At 47.8% G+C, this 27,674-nt stretch overlaps 1 protein-coding gene across 2 annotated transcripts; it reads left to right on the plus strand.

Moving 5' to 3' along the window:
* Window positions 1–26,395, plus strand: LOC135827052 (uncharacterized). 2 transcript variants are annotated; one of them, XM_065339576.1, is made up of 13 exons: window positions 1–485; window positions 1,429–1,614; window positions 2,395–2,524; window positions 3,024–3,179; window positions 4,186–4,320; window positions 5,214–7,391; window positions 7,714–7,986; window positions 13,758–13,955; window positions 19,994–20,470; window positions 22,075–22,326; window positions 22,806–22,972; window positions 24,598–24,994; window positions 25,370–26,395. In XM_065339576.1, exons 2-12 carry the CDS (start codon window positions 1,441–1,443, stop codon window positions 24,967–24,969), a joined length of 4,512 nt encoding a protein of 1,503 aa, XP_065195648.1. In that variant the 5' UTR covers window positions 1–485; window positions 1,429–1,440; the 3' UTR covers window positions 24,970–24,994; window positions 25,370–26,395. The 2 variants fall into 2 exon arrangements, with proteins under 2 accessions (XP_065195648.1, XP_065195655.1); XM_065339583.1 differs by having other exon boundaries at window positions 1–173.
* Window positions 26,396–27,674: the final 1,279 nt, after the last annotated feature.

Raw genomic sequence — 27,674 nt, forward strand, 5'->3', positions numbered from 1 at the left:
AACAAGTCGAGCTGTTATTTTTTCACAAATCATCCGTCCGAGTCCTGGTTACTGGAATACTGGGTCAAGGCATGGCTGTGTTGGCCAAGCAGTACCAAAATATTGAATGTACGGTTCGTTAGTGGAACGACGTTACGTAAACCATTGGCATTGTAGCGCTAGACAAGTCTCAAGTAAGTTTGTTCATTAGATCTACCGAGCCACATTTTCAACAGGCAAGCAGCATCTAGCTCTTTACGCCTGTCCGACGAATAATTTTTGAAGTCATTGTCTGTTATAGCTTTACTAGAAAAGCGTGGATCTACTGTCACTTAGTGTCACTTAGTTAGGGTCTTACATGGTCCTTGGAGACCTTCAAAGTCCATAATCCAGGAGTTCAATTTTAGGACGAATGAGGTACTGGCAATAACCAGATAACTACATAGCTCATCTCGTCACGTCTCTGCGAGCGCGCGGTCAGGCCAGTGTGCGTTTGCCAAGTACTAGTAAGTAATAGTCAGTTAGTTATTGTAGGGAAAGCACGTGTTGCACTACTCTATTTTGACGTATCACAGTGGTCCCTATAATCCAGCACCATTAAGTGCTAAGGAAATCCTGCTGGATATGGGAAGGTGCTGGATATGGGAAGGTGCTGGATATGGGAAGGTGCTGGATATGGGAAGGTGCTGGATATGGGAAGGTGCTGGATATGGGAAGGTGCTGGATTAACAAAATTAATCTGATTTACGGCTGCAGTGTGCATGAAGAAGACATTTTTTTGGCTACTGAAAAATTGTGCTGGTTGATAGAGGGTGCTAGTTTTATTGAGAGGCGACTGTGCATGTAGTAGGACTAATCGTGGGAAGAATTATTTACTAGCTGGGGGAACATCCACAAGGGTCCATCAACTGAATATTCACACTTGACGGAAGTGAAGCTAAAGTACAGTGCTGCTCAATGAAATCTGATAGCGTGAATCAAGTTTGCGCCCTCGGCCTGCACCAGTTCACATCACAGTGTTCGCCGGTCTCGGGTTGCATAGCACCCCGAGTGGCATTCACTCGCTTGATCATATCTCATTGAGCAGCACTGTATTTAATCATCTATTCAATCTTTCTACAGGCGCGAATAGTCCTGGCGACAGAATGACACACAAACGTAGTAAAAATGATTCACTGCATCAAAGCAAAACATATCCAGAGAATGCACCGGGCTCTCCTCCTGACCTACGTCTTCTTTGTGCGCCGCTTGTATTGGGGAATGGACCAACCAGGGCTGTTCCACCTTGACGACTCATAACAATCCTTTGGACATGGTAGTCAGTGCAGTCTGGTGATTGCCGCTCAAGCATGAAACTCCGAGTCCCCACAAGAGAGAGTTTTGTATCCTTCTCTGTGCAAATGAATAGTTAAATAACTTAAATTCTGTGTTACTTGGTTGTGTCGATAGGAAGTTGTCGCGATGGAGCAACGTCATCGCATAGCTCTGCAGAGGAATCACGTTACGCTGAAGACATCCTTGCACCCGCAAGGACACGTGCTTGATTCCCTGTATGCTGACAGGATAATTCAGAGGTACGACAAGCAGCACGTTCTCGTTGACAAGAGCGGCACTGAAAGAGACTCACCCAGCCAGGTTAGCCATGCACCTACCAGCTGCATGCCGAGAGGCTTTGAAGTGTTCATTTGGACAAATGCCAGAGATGTAACAGATCTGGAGCTACAAGGTCTAGATTAGAACACACAGTATATAGAAGTGCACTGCGCCTTAATCTGCTACAGGGCTCAATGCCTGTATGTGAAGAGCGCAGTGCACAAGAGGTACAGACGAAGGTGTCTGACGATTGGTTGTTAAACCCTGAGACTCTGAGTAACAACAAAAAGTTATTAGTCTCCTTTGTGTACCTCCTGTATAAAGAAGTTGATGCCTGTGCCTGTGCCTGTGGCTGTGGCTGTGGCTGGCGTAAGTTAGTGGGCACGTCAACTTTGCAAGGGCAGGAAAGTGTAGGCAAAGTTTTAGGCAACTTAATTAAGTTGAGGAAACACGCTTTGTATGAGAATATCGATAACATGTAATCGGTAGTAAACTGGCACTGGCACGATATGTAGTGATAGTATTATGCAATGTTTTATCATTCCTTGGTCATGATGTCAATGTTGATAAATATGGTGGTAAAGACACACCTGGCAATGTGGCGGTAAACACACGCCTGCCCACACACGCTCTCTAAGCTACAAAGTTCTGGCACAGAGCTCTCCTTCTCACCACCACCACCATCAACTTCATTCTCATGATGTCAATGTATTGAACAATTATGCTCACAAGGACTTCTGCTTAGAAGCAGATAATGGCCAGTGTTCACGCATTACGTCCTGCTACGGAAAAAAAGTTCTCCTTCTTTCTTTCCATGCCAAGGCTGAGGAGCTTTTGAAGTACCTTCCTACGCTAGGCTCCAATGCGTTTGAAGCCTTCTTGAAAGCTCTGAGGGATTCTGAACTTGATGTGCATCTCCAGTTGGTAAAAAAGCTTGAAGCGTCTGTGGCAGGTGAGCATTCCAGGAGAAAATCCATTTCTTTGGTGATTGTCGGCATGTTACCACCGACCGTGAATGGGTCAAAGAGCTTCTGGTAAATTCTGAAGTTTGTGACAGTTTGCTGCAATGTGTGTTTATTTGAAATTATGGCTCTGTGCATGTTTGTGTCTCAGATTGTGCCTATCTGTTGTTTCCAACGGTTACCGGATTTTGCTGTATGTGTACCCCTCACCCATTGCTCAATCGCATACAGACCTCGCATAACCGCACACATCCGTTTTTGGCAAAAATATCCGGATACTCCGAACCGGATAATCGAACACACATACTGTATGTATGCTTGGCATATGCTGTAAATCGGTAACCAGCGATTTTCTTCCCGATGCCGGGGGATCCGGATAAAAGAGGACGGGATAAGCAAGGTCTTACTGTACTAGTATTGTTATCTGCGGGTCTTTCATGTTTTAGAAACTGTAAGCTTTCCCATCCCGTACGGCATGCTCCCTTCCAGATGTAGAGAGGGAGGAAGAGAACTTGGCCAAGGAGAAGGCAAATGAGAATGTGGGCAAGCGTCGTATACACAGCGATGTCACGGCTGCCTACTCAAGTGGAACTCACATCACCGCCCAACAGGAGCGCCACACAGGGCACTATTCCGATGTCCATTGTGAGTAATATATTCAATTGTATTGGGATGACAATTTTATGATAAATTGAACATACCGGTACTAGTGGTCCAAGAAGAATAGCATTGTTTACTATCATTATGGTGTTGCATATCTTCCCTTTCACCTTTGACATTGAACTTGAAGAGGGGGGGGGGGGGGGGGGAGGCATTAAAAAGTGCGGAGGATAAGACTGAACTTGGTTGAGGACGACACCACAGCTTATTGGCCTGAGCGTGGCTAGCTGAAAACAAAGGCCCAATTTAATCGTACTAATACGAAAAAGATGACCGGTTTTCATCTAGAGATGAGTTTTCAACCGGCCGGCCAAGATTTCAACTGGTGAAAAACCGGTTGGGGCGGCTCTGGCGGAATCACTGTCTAAGACTAGGAATATTTTCTCATCAAGTGTGTTGCATTACGTGTGTGTGTGTGTGTGTGTGTGTGTTGCATTGTGTGCGTGTTGCATTGTGTGTGTGTGTGTGTGTGTGTGTGTGTGTGTGTGTGTGTGTGTGTGTGTGTGTGTGTGTGTGTGTGTGTGTGTGTGTGTGTCCCATATGGTGCAGTGGTATGTGCAGCGATTTCCAATCGATAGGTTGCGAGTTCGATTCCCGACGATTATGGTCACACACGTCTTTCTTCTCTTTCTCAGACTCTTCCTAACTTTTCTTTCATTCTCCTGGGTGGTTACCAACAGCCAGTGTATGCCGGAGTATGTGGTGTGGTGTGTGTGTGTAGAAAAAAATGGAAAAATGAAAAGTAGGTATTCACTGGCCAGAAAAAGTCACTTCAAACAGCTGTGTGGTGGATACCAGGCTAAAAATAGTGGCGGTCAATTCATCAGCCTTGCAAGCTGTTAAATGGTGTAATCCCAGCACAAGTTGCTATGTCTAACATAGCTGTTCGCTATCATCGCTTCCGCGATGGGCATGTCTGAGTCTGAGTGTGTGTGTGTGTTGCATTATGTGTGTGTGTGTGTGTATGTTTTGCTATATATTTCCTTTGAAGTCTCTGGTGGCAAGAAACAACAGGGACATTTGCCCGTTGGACATGCGGTAGCTATGTTTCAACCGCTCCGCATTCAAGCACAGCCTCTGTTGAACGGTGTGACTCTAGAAGAACAGGTCATGCCATCAAATGGCGGTGAGCAGGGCTATTTCAGTGTTTAATGTATCTGTGATGTTTCTTTAGTAGCTCCATCATTTACCACGGATCGTATCTTCACTAGAAATGTGACCAGAAAGACTGGTCAATGTTTGAGAAGGATGAGTTTACTACGTTTGTTTCCGTTTGTGCTGTGTAACATACAAAGGAAACTGGCCATTAACAAAAAGAGAAAAAAGTAGGGGTGAAAGTTGGCACCGAGATCCCGAGTTCGAGTACTCTGATTTTCTCCGATCGAATATTCGAGTATTCTTGATATCCTAAAAATCGCACACCAACCGCCTCAAAAATCACATGATACAACCCTGATTGAGCCGATTGGCAGTTCTCTTCTCGGATGTATTGGTTGGTGGGTCAGTTGGGCTCTCTCTACACGTGAACAAATGTTCACCACACAGTCTGCACATCAATACTAGTATCTGCTGACTGCTGCTCTAACTGCAGACTTCTGTGGTAAATGTATGTACCATGTATGAGCGAGTACTCTGATTTATTCCGAGTACGATTATATTCGAAAAATCCAAACGAGTATTCGAATATTCGGTATAATTGTTTCACCCCTAGAAAAAAGGCATGGCAGTCATGAACGTGGTTCAAAATGTGATGTGACCTAGTCTTGGAGACCATACATTTATTCTAATGTATATCTGGGTAATGGAAAGTGAATGAGGGAGATCTAAATTTAGGTATCCAAGACTATAATAATCGTGAACCAATTGCACGATGCATTGCTTCTTGTTTTATATGAAGGACGTATTGGTACAAGATGCAGTGTGATGACAAATGGTCATGTCATGTCCTATTCTTTATATACATGTACAAATGGTAGACTTACAACATGTGCTGACTCATTGTGCTGACTCATTGTGCAGGTGTCCCAGTCCTGGAACTCTCTGGACCTCATCCACCGATGGTACATCCACAATATGGCTACACCGCTGAAACGCCGCGTCCGACTTCATCTACTCTATCGTCAGTCAGCAATGCTTCCATCTCCAGTCACGATAGTTCTTTGCACTCCAGTGGCCTACTTGCTGGCAATCATGATCCCAGTTCAGCTGTAATGATGGAGTCTGGAGTGGGTGCAGCTCCTCAGTACCAGGAGCAAGGTAGCAACAGCTCTCGCTACTCTAGTGATAGTGTTGAAGAGTATCAAGGTACTGCAGCACAGTCAAGTATCACGGACATGATAGTGACTAGTGATGGATGTTCAGTTTCTGGACCCCTGGGAGCTGGGAGTGATTTGGGGGCACTAAATGACATCATTCCTGTTCGTGAGGAAGCCAACTGGCCTCTGCAAGCAGCTGTGCATCACGCAGATCATGTTCCACAGCTGACACCATCATTGGTTGGTAACCCATGTCAGACAGAGGAATTCTCTCCACAACAGGCAACACAAGAACACCATGTAATTGCCCAACAGTCCGGTCAACAACCAACGGGGGAATTGCTACAACCGCTGTATGCAGCCAACACAATGGCACCACCTCAGCAGTCTCAATCCAGTCTGTATCCGGCGGCACAAAACGTTCCGGTTGAGCACAACACAGTGCCAGCATTGCAGCCTTCACAGCCTCCGAAAGCAACCCAGTATCTGCAGCACGATCCACAGCACCAAGTGACACAGCAGTTTCCAGCTCAGGCAGGACCATCACAGCTAGGACATGCCAATACCTATCAGATACCAGTTCCAAGTCAGCAAGTGGTGTTGCCTAGCCAAGGACAACTTCATCCAAGCAGCAATCTTCCTGTGAGGCATTCTCAACCTCATCAGCTGCAAAATCCTGTCAATCCAGCTGCACCGGAAAAGGGTGCTGCTGGTGCAAGCCAGCCGTACGCTTACACAAAGTCTTTTGTTCATCATCGTTTTGAGGCTCAAGGATTTCAAGCTAGTGCCCACTCCCCATCACAGAAACGTGCATTATCCGAGCAGCATCATCATACCCCAGCTTCTCACCATCATCATACTCCAGTCTCTCAGCAGCACCATCATACCGTCCCTGTCTCTCAGCAATCATACCCGTCTCAGAGTGTTCAGGCTCAGATTGTGCCTTCACATGAACAGCCACTCCAGCTAAGCCCGGCAAGGCAGCAAGGATTGGGGTATCCTCAGCAACATGCTCACAACCAATATACAGTTGACTCTCAATTACAGCATAAACACTCAACATCCCCTTTTATTGAACCCCAGCAACAATCACAGTATCAGCAGCAACAGAATCAAATACAACCACATCTACAACACCAAGTGCAGCACCAGCAGCAAATGCAACAGCACCAATTGCAACAGCACCAGCAGCACCAATCGCAACAGCACCAGCAGCAACAAATGCAACAGCACCAGCAGCAACAAAAGCATTACAATCATCAGCAGCAGCAGCAACAGCAACAACAACAACAACAACAACAACAACATGTTCAGGTGCCGCAACATCTATATCAGCAATCACAGCAATCCACTTACCATCAGAATGGCTACTCACTTGCCCTACAGCAGCAGCAGCAACAGCATTCCCATCAAGGCCTGGATGTAAATCCAGAATCTCAGGACTATCCAATCCGGAATGAAGCACCTGCGCATCAACATTTACCAGCTAAGACCCACACATATTATGAGTATAGTCCTACTCAACCACCTCCTGTGGGTGGTTTTCAGCAGCAACATCTAGTTGAGAGCCAGACCACATCCATGAAACATTACCGATACCAGGAAAAGGATTCCTTTCCCCCTCCGGTCTCACCAAATTCACAGCAGCAGCTTGTTCCAAGTCACCTACAACCCCAAGCTCTGCAGCCACTTCAGCAGCAGGCAGCGGTTCACACCAATGGAGAATCTCTCACTGCTGGCCACTGCACCTGTGTGTCATGTTCCTCGACTCTGCGCGTACAGCATTCACACCACTCGCACCGCCATCGCGAGTCAGATGAGGATGGGGAAGAGCTGCATCTTTGTCTGAAGATCAGCAGCATATCAAGTGGCCAGAGAAGGATAGCTTTAGCACATAGCCCTGACCGAGAGCGCTCGGAAAATCATGACTCCACCCATCAAGGTATGCAGATGTATCCACCTTTGCTGACATGCTTCACAATAATATTTAAGTATTAATGGCCACACGGACATACAGACCATTTACACATATGTGTACTTAAGCACTGTTGCCGCTTGTACTCATTTATGTCAAGCCTATTGGCATACGACTAGGAAAGCTTTAAAGTTGTTGGTGTGCCCTTCAAACACGCGTACATGTACAGTGCGACTATGAAGTCAACTCGGATTGCGTGTGTGCACGGTTTTGTCTCTCTATCTGTCTGTCCGTCTATCTGTCCTTGTGTGCTGTTTTGTATATCGTTTACTCTGGACTGTGGCAACAGGTCACTCTTGTTGCAGCTCCAACGCAACGGTGCATGTGAATCCAGGAGGTGCACAAGCACCCGCGGCACAAGATGGAACTTCTGCTACTAGTGGTGCCGGTGTGAATGCTAGCTCTGTGGACCTCCCAACGGTTGGGACAGTGTCCTCATCCATGCCCGGCCCTGCAGCTGGAGGAGAAACCCAGTACCTGTCCAGACCTGCTGCAGATTGGAATCCGCCCAGTGGTGCAACTGCTTCAACGCCTGTTGATCCACATCCAAGGCAAAGTTCAGGTATGAGTATGTGCACTGGGTAAAATAAATACCACTATGTTACTTGTCCAATACATTGTGTTTACTCCAGTGTGTTACGTACTGGCATGGCTGAGTACCAAGTAACTGATGTCATACTTCAAGTATGTGTAATTTTCTGAGACATCATTGATTAGCTAACTTGCAAACGAAAGTACTAACAAACACCACTGAACTGAAGACCTAGAGCCCGGCACATTAAAATACAGCGAGGGAACAAAACAGATTCATGTACACATGCAAATGTAGCACTAGTATGCTGGAATAGTACGTATCGTTGAAAGTATGTAATAGGTGTATGTATGCTACGACCTGAATACTCACTATTTGTATTTCCCGCTCGTTCCCCTTGGCAATGAGCACTCACATAGAAGAGCGCATGCTCCAGTTCTGTTCTAGTCTAGTCTTGAGTTGTCGTTGTCCTGTTCTCCTTCTGTCTACACTCTTATCGAATACTTCTATAAATTATCCAATCATATAAAACCCCTGTGTTCCGGTGTGAGGGGGCATCATTAGCCGGGAGCAGCTAACACTGGTGGCAGCGGAAAACGTCCACCACTACATCGCTGGCGGAGTATGTACGCCTTCGGAGATCGCCGACTATGAAGAACCACGAAGGCCCACGCAAGTGAAACTATATCCTCATCCACTCTCTTCGTCAATATTTTCCTTTCTGCATTGTGTTTCTTTCTGCTCGTCGTTTTCTTGTTGCATGCATTGTTTACCATGGTTTACAGTCCATAGGTCAAGCATTGGCGCCAACCTGTCTGGCCAAACATTTTCGGAACATTTCTGTGTCCGTGCTTTGTGCATGATTGCATACTGACTGCTGTCTAGTGTCTGTTGTTAGGATAACTGCTAGCTGGGTAGTAGAGTCTAGCTACACTGTGTCCGTAGATCATGGTAGATAGAGTACGAGTAGTTGCCTATTTGGAATTGTCTCTGCCAAATTTAGTTGTTTGCCGCTACGCACGATAGGTTACGTAATAGATTTAGATCGTGCGATAGTGTTGATCGAGGCGTCGATCGAGTCCACGGGAAATTTTTTGCAGATAATTTTTTTTCCAAAATTCAAAAATACAAAAACAAATTTTTTTTTCACAATGGGCCGTTAACGCGTTCAGCGACATCCATGATCCAAGAGACAAGAAAAGTAAGTTAGAGCGTGATCGCCTGGCCGGCATCCTTGAACATTTTGATTCTCGTCTCTCCGAACTGGAGAGAGCTGTCGGTGTCACAAACGGTTTTGTCAGCCAACAGCAAGGACAGCTGCGGGGTGGCCGTGGTCGTGGCCGTTTCGGACGCGGAGGTTTGCGAGGAGCCATGCAGCCCGACCGCGCGTGCTATGGCTGCGGAGAAGTTGGCCACTTCCTCGCTTATTGTCCTCATATGAACCGAAAAAACGGCAATTGACTGGTGACGCGGGGCAGCAGCCAGTCGAGGAGAACGAGCCCCTCCATTTGCATGATGTATGTGTGCATGCTATTTCGCAAATTGTCTTGCATGTAGATGTATGTTTCCGGACTGCAACGGTGTCTGGATTAATCGACTCGGGCTCAAGTGTATCGTTGTTGCACGCAAATTTGTTCACTTCGTTGTTTGACTCTGAGCAAACACTCGAGTCTGCTCCGCGTTTATGTGCGGTGAACGGAGAACAGTTGCCTGTGTTGGGGTCTGTAGAGCTTGCATTCTGCCTGGGCAACTGCTCATTTGTGCACTCCTTTGTGTTGTCTGATGCCATCCACAAAGATGTCATTCTTGGATCAGATTTCCTCTTTGAGCATGGTGGCGTGCTGGATGTTGCCCAAGGAATGTTGACGTTTGGCGAGGAGTCTGTGTGTGTGTGCGTTAGTGGCCCACGACATGTTCCCTCACAGACACTGGGTGCTACGAAGCCATTGTCTGACACCAGCGACACTGAGCCGGAACATAAAAATCATGAAAACAATCATTCAAAATCCAATCATCCTCAAAATATTCATCATATAAATCTACATGCATCATCCTCATCTGATCTGTTTGACGCTTCATTGTCTGCACGGGTTGTTGAACCCATGGCTCAACCTGGCGTTGTCCCGGCGTGTGCGTCCGAAAGTGTGGCCGACCCTGTGGTATACTCATCTCGTGTGGTGTTTGAGATGGAGTTGTCGGTACCTGCAGGACATGTTGTCTTGGTGCCTTGTGCAGCTGTTGATGTGTGCACGGTTGCGATGGATTGCGTGGCAGATCCATTGGAGTCCTTTATGGCGAAGCATCCAGATGTGGCAGTGACTCCTAGTCTTGTGACTGTTGGCCCTAACCAAACACGTGTGGTTGTGGCTGTTGAAAATCATGCAAATCATCCTATACTCATTCATAAAAATACCAATGTTGCCGAACTTCATCAAATTCCTACCGATTGTGAACATATTGACGACACTGAAGCTATGGTTTCCTCAGTTTCACCCGACCCGATCCCGCTAACTGAGCAACGCAAGAAAGTCATCGATGAATATATCAACGCACAAAATCATCTCTCCACAGAACAGTCTCGCACGCTCACTGAACTACTTCATGATAACCACGATTTATTTATCTTGCATGATGATGACTATGGCTACTGTGACATATTCCCTCATAAAATTAACACAGGACAAAATAACCCTATAAAACAACCTACCAGGCGGATTCCATATCACCGCCGGAAGGCTCTGCAAGATCTACTGAATACGCTGTTGAAGCAAGGCATAATACAAGAATCGATTAGTCCGTGGGCATCACCCATAGTATTGGTGCCAAAGAAGGATGGCTCTCTTCGACTCTGTATCGACTACAGGAAGTTGAACTCTGTGACCGAGCCTGATGCTTACCCGATTCCCCGGGCGGATGACATGCTTGATTCCCTGTCTGGCTGTCGGTATTTCACGTCCCTTGACTTAGCGTCAGGGTACTGGCAAATAGCAATGGAAGGAAGCGACAAGGCTAAGACGGCATTTACCACGCCACTGGGCTTGTTTGAGTTTAATGTTCTGCCGATGGGCTGCAGGAATGGCCCAGCGACATTTCAGCGCGTAATGGAAGCAGTCCTGAGTGGCTTATGTAACACACCGGCCCAGCCATTCTGCCGTGTGTTCTTTGATGATGTCCTGAATGCCAGCGAAACGCTGTCTGGCCAACTCCAGATTCTGCTGCCCGTGTTCGCGCGAGTTCGGTCCGCTGGACTGCGGTTCAATCTGAAGAAATGCTCCTTCTTCCAGGAGGAGGTCACTTTCTTAGGACAACGCGTGTCAGCGGAGGGCATCTCCCCGGATGAAGCCAAACTCGTCGCGGTCAGGAACTGGAAGACTCCGAAATCTGTCACAGCTGTCCGCGAGTTCCTTGGCTTCGCTGGATATTATCGCCGCTTCATCCGTGGGTTCGCCCAGCGTGCTGCTCCGCTGACTGCTCTGACAGGCAAGAATGCTCGCTTTGCGTGGTCGAAAGCTTGCGAAGCGGCGTTCCAGGCTCTCAAGCGTTCGCTTGCCAGTGCGCCGGTGATGGCGTACCCCCAGTTTGAAGATTCAGCAGGTGCATTCATTCTGGACACCGATGCGAGCAATGTGTCGATTGGTGCAGTCCTCAGCCAGATCCAGGATGGAACTGAGCGACCAATTGGGTACGGCAGCCGTGTACTGACGAAAGCTGAGCGCAACTACGATGCTAGCGATCGTGAGGCCCTTGCTCTGGTCTATTTTGCGGAGTATTTCAGGCACTACTTGTTGGCACGACCATTTGTTGCCAGGACGGACAATACTGCGTTGACTGCACTCCGGAACCTGAAGGAACCCCGCGGACGGAAAGCACGTTGGCTTGACTGTTTATCCGAATATGAATTCCGGGTCGTCCACCGTCCAGGTCGCCAACATCTGAATGCTGATGGTCTGTCGCGCTTGCTTGCCGAACCTGAAGCACATGTGCACAGTGAGTCTCCCCCACTGGCACCAACGCCGCCGCAAGATGCTGCCCCGTCTCCTCCGCCGAGTCCGCCGCCTCTTGCCCGTGATGTTCCGTTGTCAGCTGATGATGAAATGCCACTTGCTGCTGATGTTCCTCCGGCTGCCGAGATTATTCCTCCGGCCGTTTTTGTTCGTCCTCCTGGTTCCTCTGCCGCTGGACCGTCGTCACCTGATTGTTTCAAGCCTCAGAGTCTTCTTGCTCCGTATGCTGATCCTGCTCTGTTTGAGTGTTTCACCCGATATGATGCTGCCAGTGGCAAGTTTGTTCGTCCGCCTGAAGCCGTTTCCCGTCCTCCCGACTGTCAACCGCCTGCCGTTACTGCTTCTCGTCCTGACCCGATTACGCTGTCCGATGATGATTTTCCACCGCTACAGCCGCCGTCGTCTGATCCGGTCCGTACTTCTTCTCCTGTTCCGCGTCGTTCTGGCCGTGTCCGCACTGCACCTGCTCGACTAGCTGACTATGTCCTGGACTGAGTTTATTATTTGGTTTGTTTTCTTTTGTTGTTTCCTAGGTATTTCGTTCATTCCCGTGGACGTGAATTTTAGCTAGGGGGGCACAGTGTAATAGGTGTATGTATGCTACGACCTGAATACTCACTATTTGTATTTCCCGCTCGTTCCCCTTGGCAATGAGCACTCACATAGAAGAGCGCATGCTCCAGTTCTGTTCTAGTCTAGTCTTGAGTTGTCGTTGTCCTGTTCTCCTTCTGTCTACACTCTTATCGAATACTTCTATAAATTATCCAATCATATAAAACCCCTGTGTTCCGGTGTGAGGGGGCATCATTAGCCGGGAGCAGCTAACAAGTATACCAGTGCAAACTTTCGAGATGTTGTTCCGAAAGTCCCTGAAGTGTGTGCTTCTTCTCAGTGTTATCATACTCGAGTCCTTTTCCATTACAGATCAGTGTTATCGTACTCGGGTCATTTTCCATTACAGATCAGTGTTATCGTACTCGGGTCATTTTCCATTACAGATCAGTGTTATCGTACTCGGGTCATTTTCCATTACAGATCAGTGTTATCATACTCGGGTCATTTTCTATTTTAAATTGCATGGGGACATACTGTAAGTCTAAAACATTTCGGCCCATTCAAATTTCGGCCTCCCAGGGCTAAAACCCATTTCGGCAGGATCAAATGTTTGGCCTGTACTGCTGTGCTGCTGCCGCGTGTATACACTGTCACTGTGAACCTTGCAAGACGAAAATTTCGGCCGCAACAAATTTTCCGCCAAACATGATCAGGCCGAAAATAGCCGAAAATAAATATGCGCCGAATATTTGTTGACTTATAGTATTGCAGCATTTAGAAAAACCTCTTTCAGAGCTGTAAGTAGAACATTAGTGGTCGAATGAAAAGTATGCTTGCACACGTATAGTACATGTTGTCCTCTTTAGCCAGGCGGCTTCCGTTTTGCAGGATCAATAACAGTATGCCGATCAAAGCCATGTGGTATGTCGTGCACTTTCTATGATGAGGTATTCATCTCACACAATGCACTGGCGGTAGCCTATCAGTCTGCCAGGTCTGCATGTTTCATATTTGACAAGTTAGCACCGTAGTATGAACCAGTATGAACCAGGGAGTGGATGAATGCGGTAAAGATGACTGGCAACGATTTGTTCATTGAAAAATCTCTGCCGGAAACTGAGGGTGCTGGATGAAAGACTTCTATCTGTACAAGACCTCAGGTGCCCACACCACTGACCAGAGGGTTTCTATGGTCCGAACTCATCGCATTATGTGCTGCTAATGTTTTTTGTTCTTGTGCAGACACCCAAAGCCCAGTTACTCGTCTTCGCTGGTGCTGTGTGCGCGGCAGCATCTTCTCCCAGAAGTTGGCCTTGAACGAGAATAAGCTGCGACTGAGCATGCACAAGCAAGGTTTCTGGGTGAAAAACTTCACCCTGGAGAATCCGATTGTCGGCGAGTTCTCAACAAGTAGTCCAACACTTCAGCGGAAATTAGAAGGTAATGGATCACTGCATGCCATGTACCTACTGTGATAGCAGTTATGTTGGAGAGCTACACCCAACACATAGCTTGCACAGGTGTTAATCAACTATTCTGGCAACCTGTCCATTCAATGCATATCTCAAATTCCATGGGTAAAGAAGATTTGTTTCTGTTGAAATACTCGTTGGAATTTATTGCTTCGCAATCAGATATTTTAGGATTTCCAGTTGTGGAAGTTTCTGTTACACCTGGTCCAGTGTCTCCAACTGACTGGGAGTGGCAGCACCAGCAATTTTTAATGTTACATGTTATCTGTAGTTTGTCGAACACTATAATAATGTTGAAGCAAGATATTGTGGAGTCAGAGGGTGCAACAGTTAGCACAATATTATACATGTACTGACTGATGTGGTACTGCCATTCAACCACCTGATGTTCAGCTCTATAACGTCTCGAATGCGCAAACCAACAGCCTTCGAACTTGGAGGTTCTAACCTATGAAATAACATGATAAACTACGGAAACATGTAGCATTTCAGTCCTTTCTTTTAACCTTGCCTCTCCAGCCGAGTCTAATCTGCTCACCTGATGAGCCGTCAGAATCCACATGGCGAAACTTACGTTGTGTGATACTACTTGTTATCCCTGTTTGTTATAGTATAGACCACAAGTTCAGTGCTGCATGTAGTACACTATGAAGAGATAGTGCTGTCCGGTCTGTCTTACTTCGTGGTCGTATAACTTCCCCTGTTTTTGCTGATCTCTGATATAATCTTGAACCTCCCGAGTTGGGTGGTTGTCGTTTCACGTTCTCGAAGTGAGCCGTGGCGTCCTGTGCCGTGATATTTCGCCTTTTGTCACCATCTTCAATCTTGTCGAAGCCGCAACATTCTTAGTTGGCTGTGCTGTTAAGCTTGTTTTTGTCTTGAGTGCGCTCACGTTCCCCTTTCTCATGTTATCTCATAACTTAGAACCTCCCGAGTCGGGAGGGTGTTGATGTGCACATCTGAGACGTGAAAGAGCTGAACATCAGGTCATTGAATGGCAGTACAACATTGGTGTACTAGCTGTGCTAGTACTTGTTAGCAACAATCCGAACTAGCGCACACACTGCACTGCATTGCTTTGTACTGCATTCAAGACTGACGTCATGCGCTTTGTTTTGCTGCGTAATCACAAATGGCACCAGCCCATTTTTGCGGAAAAGAAAAACAAATCTTGCTTGCCCTGTTGTGCTCTTCCAGACAACGGATCGTGCTTCAGCAGTGTTTCTTTTCCTTTCGTAGCTTTGCTGCCAGCCCGAGTGTCACCTCGACACTGTATTTCTTCAGTATGTCTGACCTTACTGTCGACACTGTCAAGGCAATGCTTGCCAAGCCCTCCGCGGCGAGCCTTCTCAGCGCGGCTTGAATCCGAAAGGAAACTTAGTAAAAGTATTTTACAGGACCGTTTGCTGGCACAACTAGCCTTTGGTAGTGAGGTCTGCTCCGGCCAGGAGAACCAGCAACATGACAGTGCGGACACGGCTCGCGAGCCCAGAAGCCCGACGTGCACCAATGCCTCCTCCGCCAGCTCAGGTGACGCGGGCTCATCAACGGATCTCTGCGCTCCTGTACGGGACGAGGTGTAGTCGGCTTTGTCGGCCGCCATTTTATCATTATCGGAGAGCATTGTGCCGCTCCTCACCCAAGGCCAAGGCAATGCGGCAGCTGCCGCCACTACGCCAGGCCAAGCTCCTGTAACCCACCCGATCAGCCACCTGCACCAGCTGTGCCCAAGGCTGTGCAAGAACGTATCTTGCGAGGGGAGTTCGTAGATTTTTCAAGTTTGTTGCCTGAAATTCTTGCACACTTCCGGCCCAACATTCCGGCTGGTGCACAGCCCGAATAACGATAGCCAGCTAAATATCGTTGAGTCGGATGACGCGAAGCAGGTGTGTCGCAAGGTTCACGATAATTACACATGTAGCTACCCGGCTCGAGGCATGGACCACATACATGTCTGTTATCACGGCTGCTGCCCTACACCGCACTGCTGAACTGATTGCGTACCAGCAGTTGATCCTGACTGCTAACTGCCAGTTCTTCCCAAGCGCGTGGCTAGAGTACGACCGCCAGCTGCGGATGCTCGTGGCCCAGTAACCAGGCACGAAGAGGTTGGACACCATCGACGTGAACCTATGGCAGATAGCCGTCACAGGCCATGCACACCCAAAATGCGCTCAATGTAAGACGGTCCATCCAGGGGCGGTTTGTGTCCTTTTCGTCCCGAAGCCAGCAGCATTTACCTCCAGTGGTCGCAACCATACCAGCGACGGCCAAGAAATCTGCCGCAACTTCAATGGAGGTCGCTGTTCTTCGTCGTCGTGCCGCTTCTCCCACACCTGCAGCCAGTGTGGCAAGGACCACCCATGCATCATGTGCAACCAGCAGCAGCGCAGAGCCAATCGGCCACCCCGCCGCTCCTAGCAGAATGGCTACTGAATCGCTTGACTCGGTACGTAGCTTCTTTCCTATACACTCTGCAGACACCACACTGCTAGCTGACCACTTTGCCCGCCTGTTACGTAACCACTCAGATCAATCATGTGTTGCGTATGTTCTCCATGGCCTGCGCCGTGGCTTTACTCTTGGATCTGCCGGCCAACACGACATTTCGGTTTTCTCTAATAATCTACCATTGGCTTTCACTCACTCGGCATTTATATCCGAGCAATTAGCTGCTTCCTGCGCCCGCAGCGAGACCACAGGCCCATTTCCGTCACCTCCATTTCAGTTCATGCGCCGCTCTGGTATTGGTGCCATCCCCAAAAAGAACGGCAAGCCGCGAATGATCCACCATCTGTCTAGTCCGGAAGGCACCGGCGCGAACGACAGCATTCCTGCCGAGCCGCTCTCTCTGCACTACGCGAGCATTGACAACGCGATCAACATCATCATGTCATGCCCACAGCCTGTGCATTTGTCCAAGCTCGATGTACGCAGTGCATTTCGGCAGATCCCAGTCCGCCGTCAGGACTTCGCTGGGAAGGCTCTTACTACTACGAGCGCTTTCGGCCTTTCGGCCTCCGCTCCAGCCCAGCCATCTTTGACTCAGTAGCCACAGCAGTCAACTGGATCATGCAGCACGAGTTTGCTATAGATCACCGGCTTCACTACCTCGATGACTTTCTCGATATCTCCACTGGTTTGGCTGCAGCCAACCAGCAACTCACCATCCCCCTCCGGGCGTTCACGTATCTCGGCACTCCTCTTTGCTCCATCCCAGCTCAAAGGGCCATCACCCTTCCTTGGTATTGTCCTAGACTGCGAGCGCCACGAAGCTCGGCTACCAGAGGACAAGCTGTCCGAGATCCGTGCGCCACTCATGGCTACTATCAGCGAGCGCAGCATCGGCCAGCGTCAACTCGAGTCCCTCCTGGGGAAGCTCACTTTTGCTGCCCGAGTCATCGTTCCTGGACACACATTCATGCGTGAACTATGATCAGCGTGCCCTGAACTGTATCTGTGTATGCGAGTGCGGTGCATAAAGCCCACCTGAAGAATGGGTTTGCCGGCCCCTTAGTAGATGCGTGGCTTCTGAAGAGGGTGTTGAAGGGCATCCAGTGATGCCATGGTACGGCTGCACTCACCCCTCGCCTTCCTATAACTATGCCAATCCTACGACACCTGACGGATGCACGCCGGAAAAGTAGTGTCCTGAATGGCCATGACAAGCTGCTCTACCAAGCCGCCATGCTGCTTCTTTGGATTTCTTCGGTGCGCTGAATTCACTAATGGCATCACACGGGGCTGTACTAGCTCCCCTGGTGACGGACGCCTGCAACTCTTCCTGCTTTCATCCAAGACGGACCCATTCGATAAAGGCGTTACTAGTGACATTGGCCCGTCTGTACCGCCGTACTGCCCGGTCCGTGCCATTGTTAGCTACCCATTTGTCACTCGTCGCGAGGGACCGGAGCAACTCTTGTTCGTACTCTCGAACAGACAGCAGCTGACCAGGCAGTCATTCACAGTAACAGTATGGTCTCTTGTCGCTGCGGCCGGTGTACCATCCCAGTCGAACTACTCCGGGCATTCGGTCCACATTGGTGTAGCCACCACCGCTGCTATGGCTAGTGCCCCCGACTCCTTCTTCCGAGTGGCAGGTCAGTGGAAAGAGCGATGCGTGTCTATGCTACATCCAGACTACAACAAGCGCATAGCGCCAGCTATCGTCCCGGCTTGCTGCCGTGCCATGGATGCCATGATCCCCAACTCGGGTGAGTAATGAGCTACTGAACTCTAGCTGCGCAATGCTTGCCTGTGCTGACATTAATTGACCCTTGCTGTGCGTCAATAGTGCTTAGCTAACGGAGTGCTGGTTTCATGGGTCCACTCTCACAACTGGTGTTATCTAGCTATTTGCTGCGGCTCTGCCTTGCGCTATATTACATCCATTTAGCATTGCAGCTCTACTTTGAGCTAACAGCAGCTCTACTTTGAGCTAACAGCAGCTCTACTTTGAGCTAACAGCAGCTCTACTTTGAGCTAACAGCAGCTCTACTTTGAGCTAACCGCAGCTCTACTTTGAGCTAACCGCAGCTCTACTTTGAGCTAACAGCAGCTCTACTTTGAGCTAACCGCAGCTCTACTTTGAGCTAACCGCAGCTCTACTTTGAGCTAACAGCAGCTCTACTTTGAGCTAACAGCAGCTCTACCTTGAGCTAACAGCAGCTCTACTTTGAGCTAACAGCAGCTCTACTTTGAGCTAACAGCAGCTCTACTTTGAGCTAATCGCAGCTCTACTTTGAGCTAACAGCAGCTCTACTTTGAGCTAACCGCAGCTCTACTTTGAGCTAACCGCAGCTCTACTTTGAGCTAACAGCAGCTCTACTTCGAGCTAACAGCAACTCTGCTCTGAGCTAACACCAGCTCTACTTTGAGCTTCAAACCAGTTGTTTCGAAACCAGCACTCCTCAATCCAAAGATGCCTCTTTGTTGACTTGTTTGTGTGAGGGATGGGGCTAATGGTGTACTAGCTGTGCTAGTACTTGTTAGCAACAATCCGAACTAGCGCACACACTGCACTGCATTGCTTTGTACTGCATTCAAGACTGACGTCATGCGCTTTGTTTTGCTGCGTAATCACAAATGGCACCAGCCCATTTTTGCGGAAAAGAAAAACAAATCTTGCTTGCCCTGTTGTGCTCTTCCAGACAACGGATCGTGCTTCAGCAGTGTTTCTTTTCCCACCATCCCTCCCTATCCAACTTATTCACACCATCATAATATTATCGTACCCACTAACCGGGTCCACTCTCACAACTGGTGTTATCTAGCTATTTGCTGCGGCTCTGCCTTGCGCTATATTTCATCCATTTAGCATTGCAGCTCTACGTTGAGCTAACAGCAGCTCTACTTTGAGCTAACAGCAGCTCTACTTTGAGCTAACAGCAGCTCTACTTTGAGCTAACAGCAGCTCTACTTTGAGCTAACCGCAGCTCTACTTTGAGCTAACCGCAGCTCTACTTTGAGCTAACAGCAGCTCTACTTTGAGCTAACCGCAGCTCTACTTTGAGCTAACCGCAGCTCTACTTTGAGCTAACAGCAGCTCTACTTTGAGCTAACAGCAGCTCTACCTTGAGCTAACAGCAGCTCTACTTTGAGCTAACAGCAGCTCTACTTTGAGCTAACAGCAGCTCTACTTTGAGCTAATCGCAGCTCTACAACCGCAGCTCTACTTTGAGCTAACCGCAGCTCTACTTTGAGCTAACAGCAGCTCTACTTCGAGCTAACAGCAACTCTGCTCTGAGCTAACACCAGCTCTACTTTGAGCTTCAAACCAGTTGTTTCGAAACCAGCACTCCTCAATCCAAAGATGCCTCTTTGTTGACTTGTTTGTGTGAGGGATGGGGCTAACAGTCAGTAATTGTGCTAATCGTTGCACCTTCTGACTCCACAGTGTCTTGCTTATAGCGTTGGACAAACTATGAATAACGTGTATATTTTTAGTCCTTTCTTTTACCAAAAAGAGTTGGTTGATTTTTTCCTTCCACGTGCTTTTACCTGCAGAGTGCTCCGAAATCCATCTGTTTGTTCTTGTTGAAGTCAATCGAGATGATTCGTGCTTTTCGGCATTAAGAGCCGATCTCATGAGAGCACTGAGCAGTGTGGTGGGAGACGTTCACGCTGCTGTCTACTGCGATGAGAGCAAACGTCATTGTCAGGTTGTGGAGCACTGCTTGCTGCCTGGTATGGAGGACGGTGATGATGATTACGATGGTCCTGTGGACTCCTCTGACGATTTCAATAGAAACAACTCCCATGGAGTCGATTGTGTTGATGGTCCAACTGAACTTGAACAGCTTCAGCAGTATCTAAGGGGTGCCATCTTCATTGAACAGCCACTTCTGAGCCAGCCTTACTTTAGTATTCTGATGCTGAAGGCTAGTGTTCATTCAGAAGGCTATGTCCCGGCCCACTTCAGTCTGCATAGGCCGGCAGCTAATTCCTTTTCCACCCGTGCTGCTAGCAGTGCCACAAAGAAAGGTAGGCTATTCCTCGTTGCTTCTCTGTCGCTGTCTCTCTCTATCTCTCCTCTCTCTGTCTCTGTCTCTCTCTGTCTCTCTGTCTCTCTCTCTCTCTCTCTCTCTCTCTCTCTCTCTCTCTCTCTCTCTCTCTCTCTCTCTCTCTCTCTCTCTCTCTCTCTCTCTCTCTCTCTCTCTCTCTCTCTCTCTCTCTCTCTCTCTCTCTCTCTCTCTCTCTCTCTCTCTCTCTCTCTCTCTCTCTCTCTCTCTCTCTCTCTCTCTCTCTCTCTCTCTCTCTCTCTCTCTCTCTCTCTCTCTCTCTCTCTCTCTCTCTCTCTCTCTCTCTCTCTCTCTCTCTCTCTCTCTCTCTCTCTCTCTCTCTCTCTCTCTCTCTCTCTCTCTCTCTCTCTCTCTCTCTCTCTCTCTCTCTCTCTCTCTCTCTCTCTCTCTCTCTCTCTCTCTCTCTCTCTCTCTCTCTCTCTCTCTCTCTCTCTCTCTCTCTCGCTCTCTCTTTCTCTCTCTCTCTCTCTCTCTCTCTCTCTCTCTCTCTCTCTCTCTCTCTCTCTCTCTCTCTCTCTCTCTCTCTCTCTCTCTCTTTCATGTCTCTTGTCTCTGTTGATTATGGTTTGCATTTTTCCACATCTCGAATTTCAATGTGTCACTTGCATTCACCTCGATAAAACTGATGGTTCTACTGTGTTTATGATATGCGTGCAATAGTATGAAATGGAAATCTGCTTTAAACCTGTTGCCGGACTCATGACATGTGGATCATGATCTTATTGATGCCTGCTCATCCTTGCAGAACATCCATGTCAATAATTCTTGCCGGGGATGGGGGGGGGGGGGTGTCAATGTCCTGGATGAGTTATTGAATACATGAATGTCACACCATTTAGTGGTGCACATGAGAGAGAAAGTTGAGACTATTTGGATGAATTCACTTCAATGTCACAAATTTCGGGGTGGATACGGGAGAGAAAGTGTACTGTTTGTGAAAAATTCACAAACACTTATATTGTAAATCTGCTAGTAGCTACATGCACACTCTCTCAGTCCAACACAACCATCACACTCCGGTAGGAATCACAAACTAAACAAAATACAGTCGTCCCTCTCTAATCCGGCACCTTTTGCAACGGCATTTTCTGCCGGATAAACAAGGGTGCTGGATTATCAAATCCTGCCCTCCAACCCGGCTCACCTAGTAACGCACATGTTTGTGTCGTATATCAAAATGCAGGGATTTTCTGTGTCAATCCAAGTACTTTGTCACAAGTTTGTGGAATGCATGTCTGTAACATGCCATGTCTATAACAATTAACATACACTTGGGAATATCCTATGCACTGGCATAGGATATTGGCACCGGTACGGTATGCGATGTACAACTGCTGGATTAGAAAATCAAATTATGTACAGTTTGAGTGATTTGTTGCAAAATATCGCTGCCGGAGGCGGAATTCAAGTGCCGGATTAAAGCGTAGAGAATGAACTGAAAAATCCGTTTTGCCAGAAAGTGTGCTGGTTTGCAAGGGTGCTGGATAAACAAGTGCCGGATTAGAGAGGGACGACTGTACGATAATTCTGTATGATGAATCGAGTCTGTGTTCTTTCTACATACAGCTTCCACTGATGCACTGCTCTCCGCATTGGTGGAGCTTGGCCCGACTGTCTCCGGGTTTGCGGACATTGACAGGAGCTTACGCCATGCTCTGTGTGTTGTCGCCGGTATTGGAAAGGCGGAGGTTCATGCTGACTCAAGCCATGGCAATGCTGATGCTGTTAGCTTGACAACGCCACCTCAGCTGCAGTCTAGATGCCCGATCACCAGTGGTAGCAGTCCGAGAACCGTGTCTAAAATCCAGAACACAGAAGGTGAGATGTGACCACCTGCCAGTTTTGAGCTCACACGTGTTCTGTGCGTGCACAGATGAATTGTCTTAGGGGTCGTCGCAAAAGTTTTGTCGTCCCTGAAACGATCATGATTCATTTGGGGTGGGGGGGGGGGGGGGGGAGGGGGTGCGAGCCAAAGTCGCAAGTCGATCGACACTGTACATATGACATGTACTTCGAAGTACATGCATGCGATTTTCATCGTCCAGCAAAAAAAGCTGTTTTCGTTTCAGAGGGAGGGGAGAGGATCCGAGTACGAAATGAACGATGTTCGTTTCAGGGACGACAGAAAACGTTTACGACGACCCCTTAGATAAGTGCAGTGCTTACTTTGCTGGCTAATTCTTCGATCCTTCATAGCTTTGAGGGAGTTGGAAACGTGAAAACGTCATTGATTCAAAAGGTCAGTCACTTCTGTGGTTGCGGTTGCATTGCTCCTTCTGGTTGCTTGTCTTCTCTAGGCTGGCAAGGTGATGCCAAATCCACAGTGCATCGAAAAGAGTTGAATATGGTCATCCGCCAGCAGAGCTGCACCTCGATAGGCACCGTCACACCGACTGGAGAGCTGCAGATTACGACATCCATGCTGGAGGAGAAGCTAGCCTCACTGACAGTTTCTCGTGAAAAGGTAAAGAAAGAAAAGAAAGAAGGATGACCTTCTTGGAGACTGGTAGCTTATCAGGGACAGAAAACACTACAAATCTCAAGCTATTCATCATCATCATCAATAAGGACTCCGAAAATCATGCACCAGTTTTCCGGCATTCTCTTCAAATGAAATCCAGAACCAATCATAAAGGGGAAGTATGCCCTAAATCAAATTTTCACCAGTTGTAGTCTTCTGGGTGCCGAGTCGAATGGTCTTGGACCGAGGAAGCTGAGAAGCTCCCTTCCTCCTTTATTCCCAATTGAACTTGCTACTTCCACCGAAACTGGGTGACTGCGCCCTACTAGATGGGGATTTGTATGCAAAATGTCACTAACAGCGCCATTTCGTTCCTATAAAAGCACAGATGACCTCGATTGGCCTATATGTTGTAGTCTTTTGGATTCTGAGTCGACTGGTTCTGGTCCGAAAAGGCTGCGATGCAGCGTTCGGCCCTTATTCCCAGTCGAACACAGTTGAATATGTGGTCACGTGCTCATGCGTACACCAGTCACCTGGTCACCGTGCCCGCAGGCTACAGCCTGTTTGGGCGCGTTTCTGTCACTCGAGTTGAACCTTTGAACCTTTAAACTGAACCTTGGTTTGAAAGTTGTAGCACGCAGGCACGGTGACCAGGCGACTGGTGTACGCACGAGCACGTGTCCGCTTACTCAACCATCTGCTTCCCCGGTGGCCTCATCATCTAAAGGGAACTGCGGTCAGTTGTCTGTGAGTAGTTTTCGCGCCGGTGAAGACTTAAGGCCGCGGTCACACCAAGCGCGATTCAGCCATTCAGCGGAAAAAAGCGCTTTTTGACGTCACCGTTGCTACAGAAACAGGTGAATTTTCGCCTTCAGCCGTTTTCAGCAGTCAGCTGCTTTCAAAGCGCTGAATGGTTTCAGCCACTTTCAGCCATTCTGGCACAGTAGTGGCGGGAAAAACAAACTCCTGCTCCTGGGGGGTGGTGGGGGCAGCATAACGGATCCACAAAACAAAAGCAAGCAGAAACTCGAACTGAAATTGCTCTTGTGTCGTGATGCTTGTTATTAGGGAGATAAAGATTCATGCCACACATGTTGGGCAGGCGTGTGTAGAGAGTGAGTGATCCCAGCAAGGTCCAGACACACAAATCGTAGCACCTGAAACCACACACGTGCGAGGCCTCACTTCAGCAGGGTCATGCCTGTGTAGTTTGTTTCGTTTTGCACCTTCTCTGCGTTTTTGTCATTATCCGATGTATTTCTATTTGTTGGTTTGTGAAGGTTTGCTCGCACACGCACACGAATCCAAGGTCTTTGTATCTCATTGTCGAATATGCGACCTGTGTAATTTCTTGACCTGGTCGCCTGGATCGCGTTTGCGTTCAGGTCAAGTGCATCCAATCTCTATCCTATGTATGTGTGTGTATGTGTGTGTGTGTGTGTGTGCGAGCGCGCGCGCACGGGTGTGTGTGCTTGTGTGTGTGTGTGTGTGTGTGTGTGTGTGTGTACATGGTGTGCGCGTGTGTGTGTGTACATGGTGTGCGTGTGTGTATGTGTGTGTGTGTGTGTGTGTGTGTGTGTGTGTGTGTGTGTGTGTGTGTGTGTGTGGTGTTGTTCATGTTCAAGGGAGCCACTGTAACGCATCAGGCTTGTGAATGGGTGGAAGACTCGGCACAACAAGTGATCACGGAGATGGAGGCAAACACCATCGCGAGACATACAATACCAGCGGTGCTGACTGCTAGGGATGACGACTCGAGCAGACCTGAGCATCACGAAGACATGTCTCATGTTCCTACCGGGTATATGCCCGGCTGTGGCATGACTGAAAGTGGTGGCGTAGGAGAGCAAGATGCCTCACTCAAGCCACCTAAAGGGGATGGAGTAACAGCAGAGGAGATTGACAACCAGGCTATATCTAGTGCCATTCAACCAGGCTGGTGCTCGCCAAGCCCCTCAGAGCCCTTGCCTCATGCCAACAAGTCTGCAGAGTTGTAGCAAGTTATCAAGCAGCTCTCAGCAGGTGAGGACCGGAGGGTGTCGGCCATTCTGCATATATAGCTTTATATCTATAAGTAAGCATAATGCACAACCACACAGCTATGATAGAGTTGAGTTGAAGAGGAAGGATGCCAGGACTGACATCGGCACGACCACACGTCAAAATACTCTACCAGAATGAGAGCAGGATTCATCATAGCATGTTCTGTGTGTATGTTAGTGCGGGTTTGTGTGGGAATGTGTGTGCTTGTGTGCGTGTGTGTGTGTGTGTGTGTGTGTGTGTGCACGTGTGTGTATGTGTGTGTGTGTGTATGCAAGTGCGTGTGCAAGCATGGTTGTTCAGTCTTGTCCTGCACTGCCATGAAATTGAAATGTTTGTCTTCTGTACTCTATGCAGAGATGAATTTCCTGGTGATTATTTTCTTGCGCCATGGCTTCTCAGTTCCAGTGAAGTGAGCATCCTGTCCTCATATGTACAAGTGCTGCACACTAGCTGCACCTATCATGCAGGGTTAGTACCGAATTCCGAACTGAGACTACGATGTACATGTCTGCTGCATACGTAAATCTTGAATTTGATTTTCAGTTGTGAATTCCCTTTTGGTTTTCGTAAAATGTGACCCAAACTATGCTATTTTCTTTACTGCAAAGTAATCCGGTGGAAATGTTACCTACTAGTGTGTCCTTTTTTCTGTGTATTATCGCATTATTGTCTCAGAGGAAACTGTTACCCTACTATTCTGTTAAATTTGATGTAAAAATTAATAGCGTCGGGTACAAAAGAACTAATCAGCTGGGGTTGTTTTTTGGCATGACCTGCTCGAAATATGCACTAACAGCTTGGTAGTAGTTGCTCTAAATATACACTAACCTTGGTAGTAGTTGGAGATCATCAGCTACAGGATGCCATCGTAAACTATACTGTATTTTGTGGTATGGCCATCCACTTCAAAACAGCAGTATTCTGGCCGTAATTCAGATCAAAATGAATGTATTTCCCTCTTCTGCAGTTCTTTCAAAGTTTTATTATAAATTTATAATTGAATGAGATTATCGTACATTTTGAGACTACCAACTCCCCACCACTACATACCCTCTCCAGCTGACCTTGTTCACCACACCCATAAATGGCTGTTTATATTCATGATTCACGGGAAGCACAAATCTGCTCATTCTGATTGTGAAGGCAGTCCGTCTATTGTCATCACAATCCAGTTTACACGATCCTGATGATGATAATTTTGCCGAATTATTTTTTTAAAGGACGATGTTGGGGTGACGACTGCACCTTAGCTTGGTGGTAGAGCTTCGCTTGCCCTATTAAAGCGAAGTTCTCGTCCTGGTGGTTTCAGTCATGTTTTCTTTGTTTCATACTTTTCCTGTTTCAACTCCATCAAACCTTTGAACATTGTGAAACACTCGACAGCTTGTGTTTAGCCCGGTAGTGTGCTTGTAAAGAGCTGCACATTCACTTTGGCAAGTAGGACAGTCAGTCTGTGTTCATGTAGATGTACGTTGTCTACACATGCAGACTTGCAGTGCACATGCGTATATCTGCAAATCTTCATGTGATCAGTGGCTATCGAAAGTCTGGTGACTTACGGTGCGTTTGAATCGTCTTGATCAACTTTTCGAACAAATTCATAAAAGAGATTAGTTGAAGTGTCCAAACTGAACGGTTTCTATCACTTTAGACTTTTTTCAGTGGAATTGTCATGGCGATAATGACGTCCGATCCGATCGACCATTTCCACGTAGCTATTCCAAACTCTTCTGAACTAATTCTCCAATCGGGTAGATGGAATTTCGAGGAGACTTTCGTTTTCTAAAGAGGCCAATAAGCCACCTCTTCAGGAAAACGAAACTCCTCGAAAAGTCAAAGGGTGACAATTCGAACGCGCCCATACTACCCATAGTAGCATTATCTCAAATTTTACTATACCTGCATCTCTCTTATTTTCATAGGTCTTGTCCCTTCAATGGTAATGATGATGAGCGATTTTCTTTGGACTGTGGAAAGAGGGATTGCCCATTCAGCCAGCACTTGGGATTGATCAGTGTCCCTTCATAAGAACCATATCTGGAGCACACATTGATAACTTAATATTCGAATTAATTAATCCACACAAGAGAGAGAGAGAGAGAGAGAGAGAGAGAGAGAGAGAGAGAGAGAGAGAGAGAGAGAGAGAGAGAGAGAGAGAGAGAGAGAGAGAGAGAGAGAGAGAGAGAGAGAGAGAGAGAGAGAGAGAGAGAGAGAGAGAGAGAGAGAGAGAGAGAGAGAGAGAGAGAGAGAGAGAGAGAGAGAGAGAGAGAGAGAGAGAGAGAGAGAGAGAGAGAGAGAGAGAGAGAGAGGGAGGGAGGGAGGGAGGGAGGGAGGGAGGGAGGGAGGGAGGGAGGGAGGGAGGAGAGAGAGAGAGAGAGAGAGAGAGAGAGAGAGAGAGAGAGAGAGAGAGAGAGGGGGAGCTGTGCTGCAACTCCGAGGTTCACATACTAGTAGTAGTGACATACTACTATTAGTACCTACTACTAGTACAGTAGTAGTCACGATCATCATCAGGTAACATCCTCATCCATAACATCCTCATCTACTACCGCCGTACCGGTAGTAGATCCCCTTCATTGGCCAGTCACATGTCATGTTCATTGTTCATGTAGTTGCGCGTGGGGATCATACTGATTCTCCCCCTGCATTTTGCCCTTTG

The sequence above is a fragment of the Sycon ciliatum genome, chromosome 1 (genome assembly GCF_964019385.1).
Source record: "Sycon ciliatum chromosome 1, ocSycCili1.1, whole genome shotgun sequence".
NCBI lineage: Eukaryota > Metazoa > Porifera > Calcarea > Leucosolenida > Sycettidae > Sycon > Sycon ciliatum.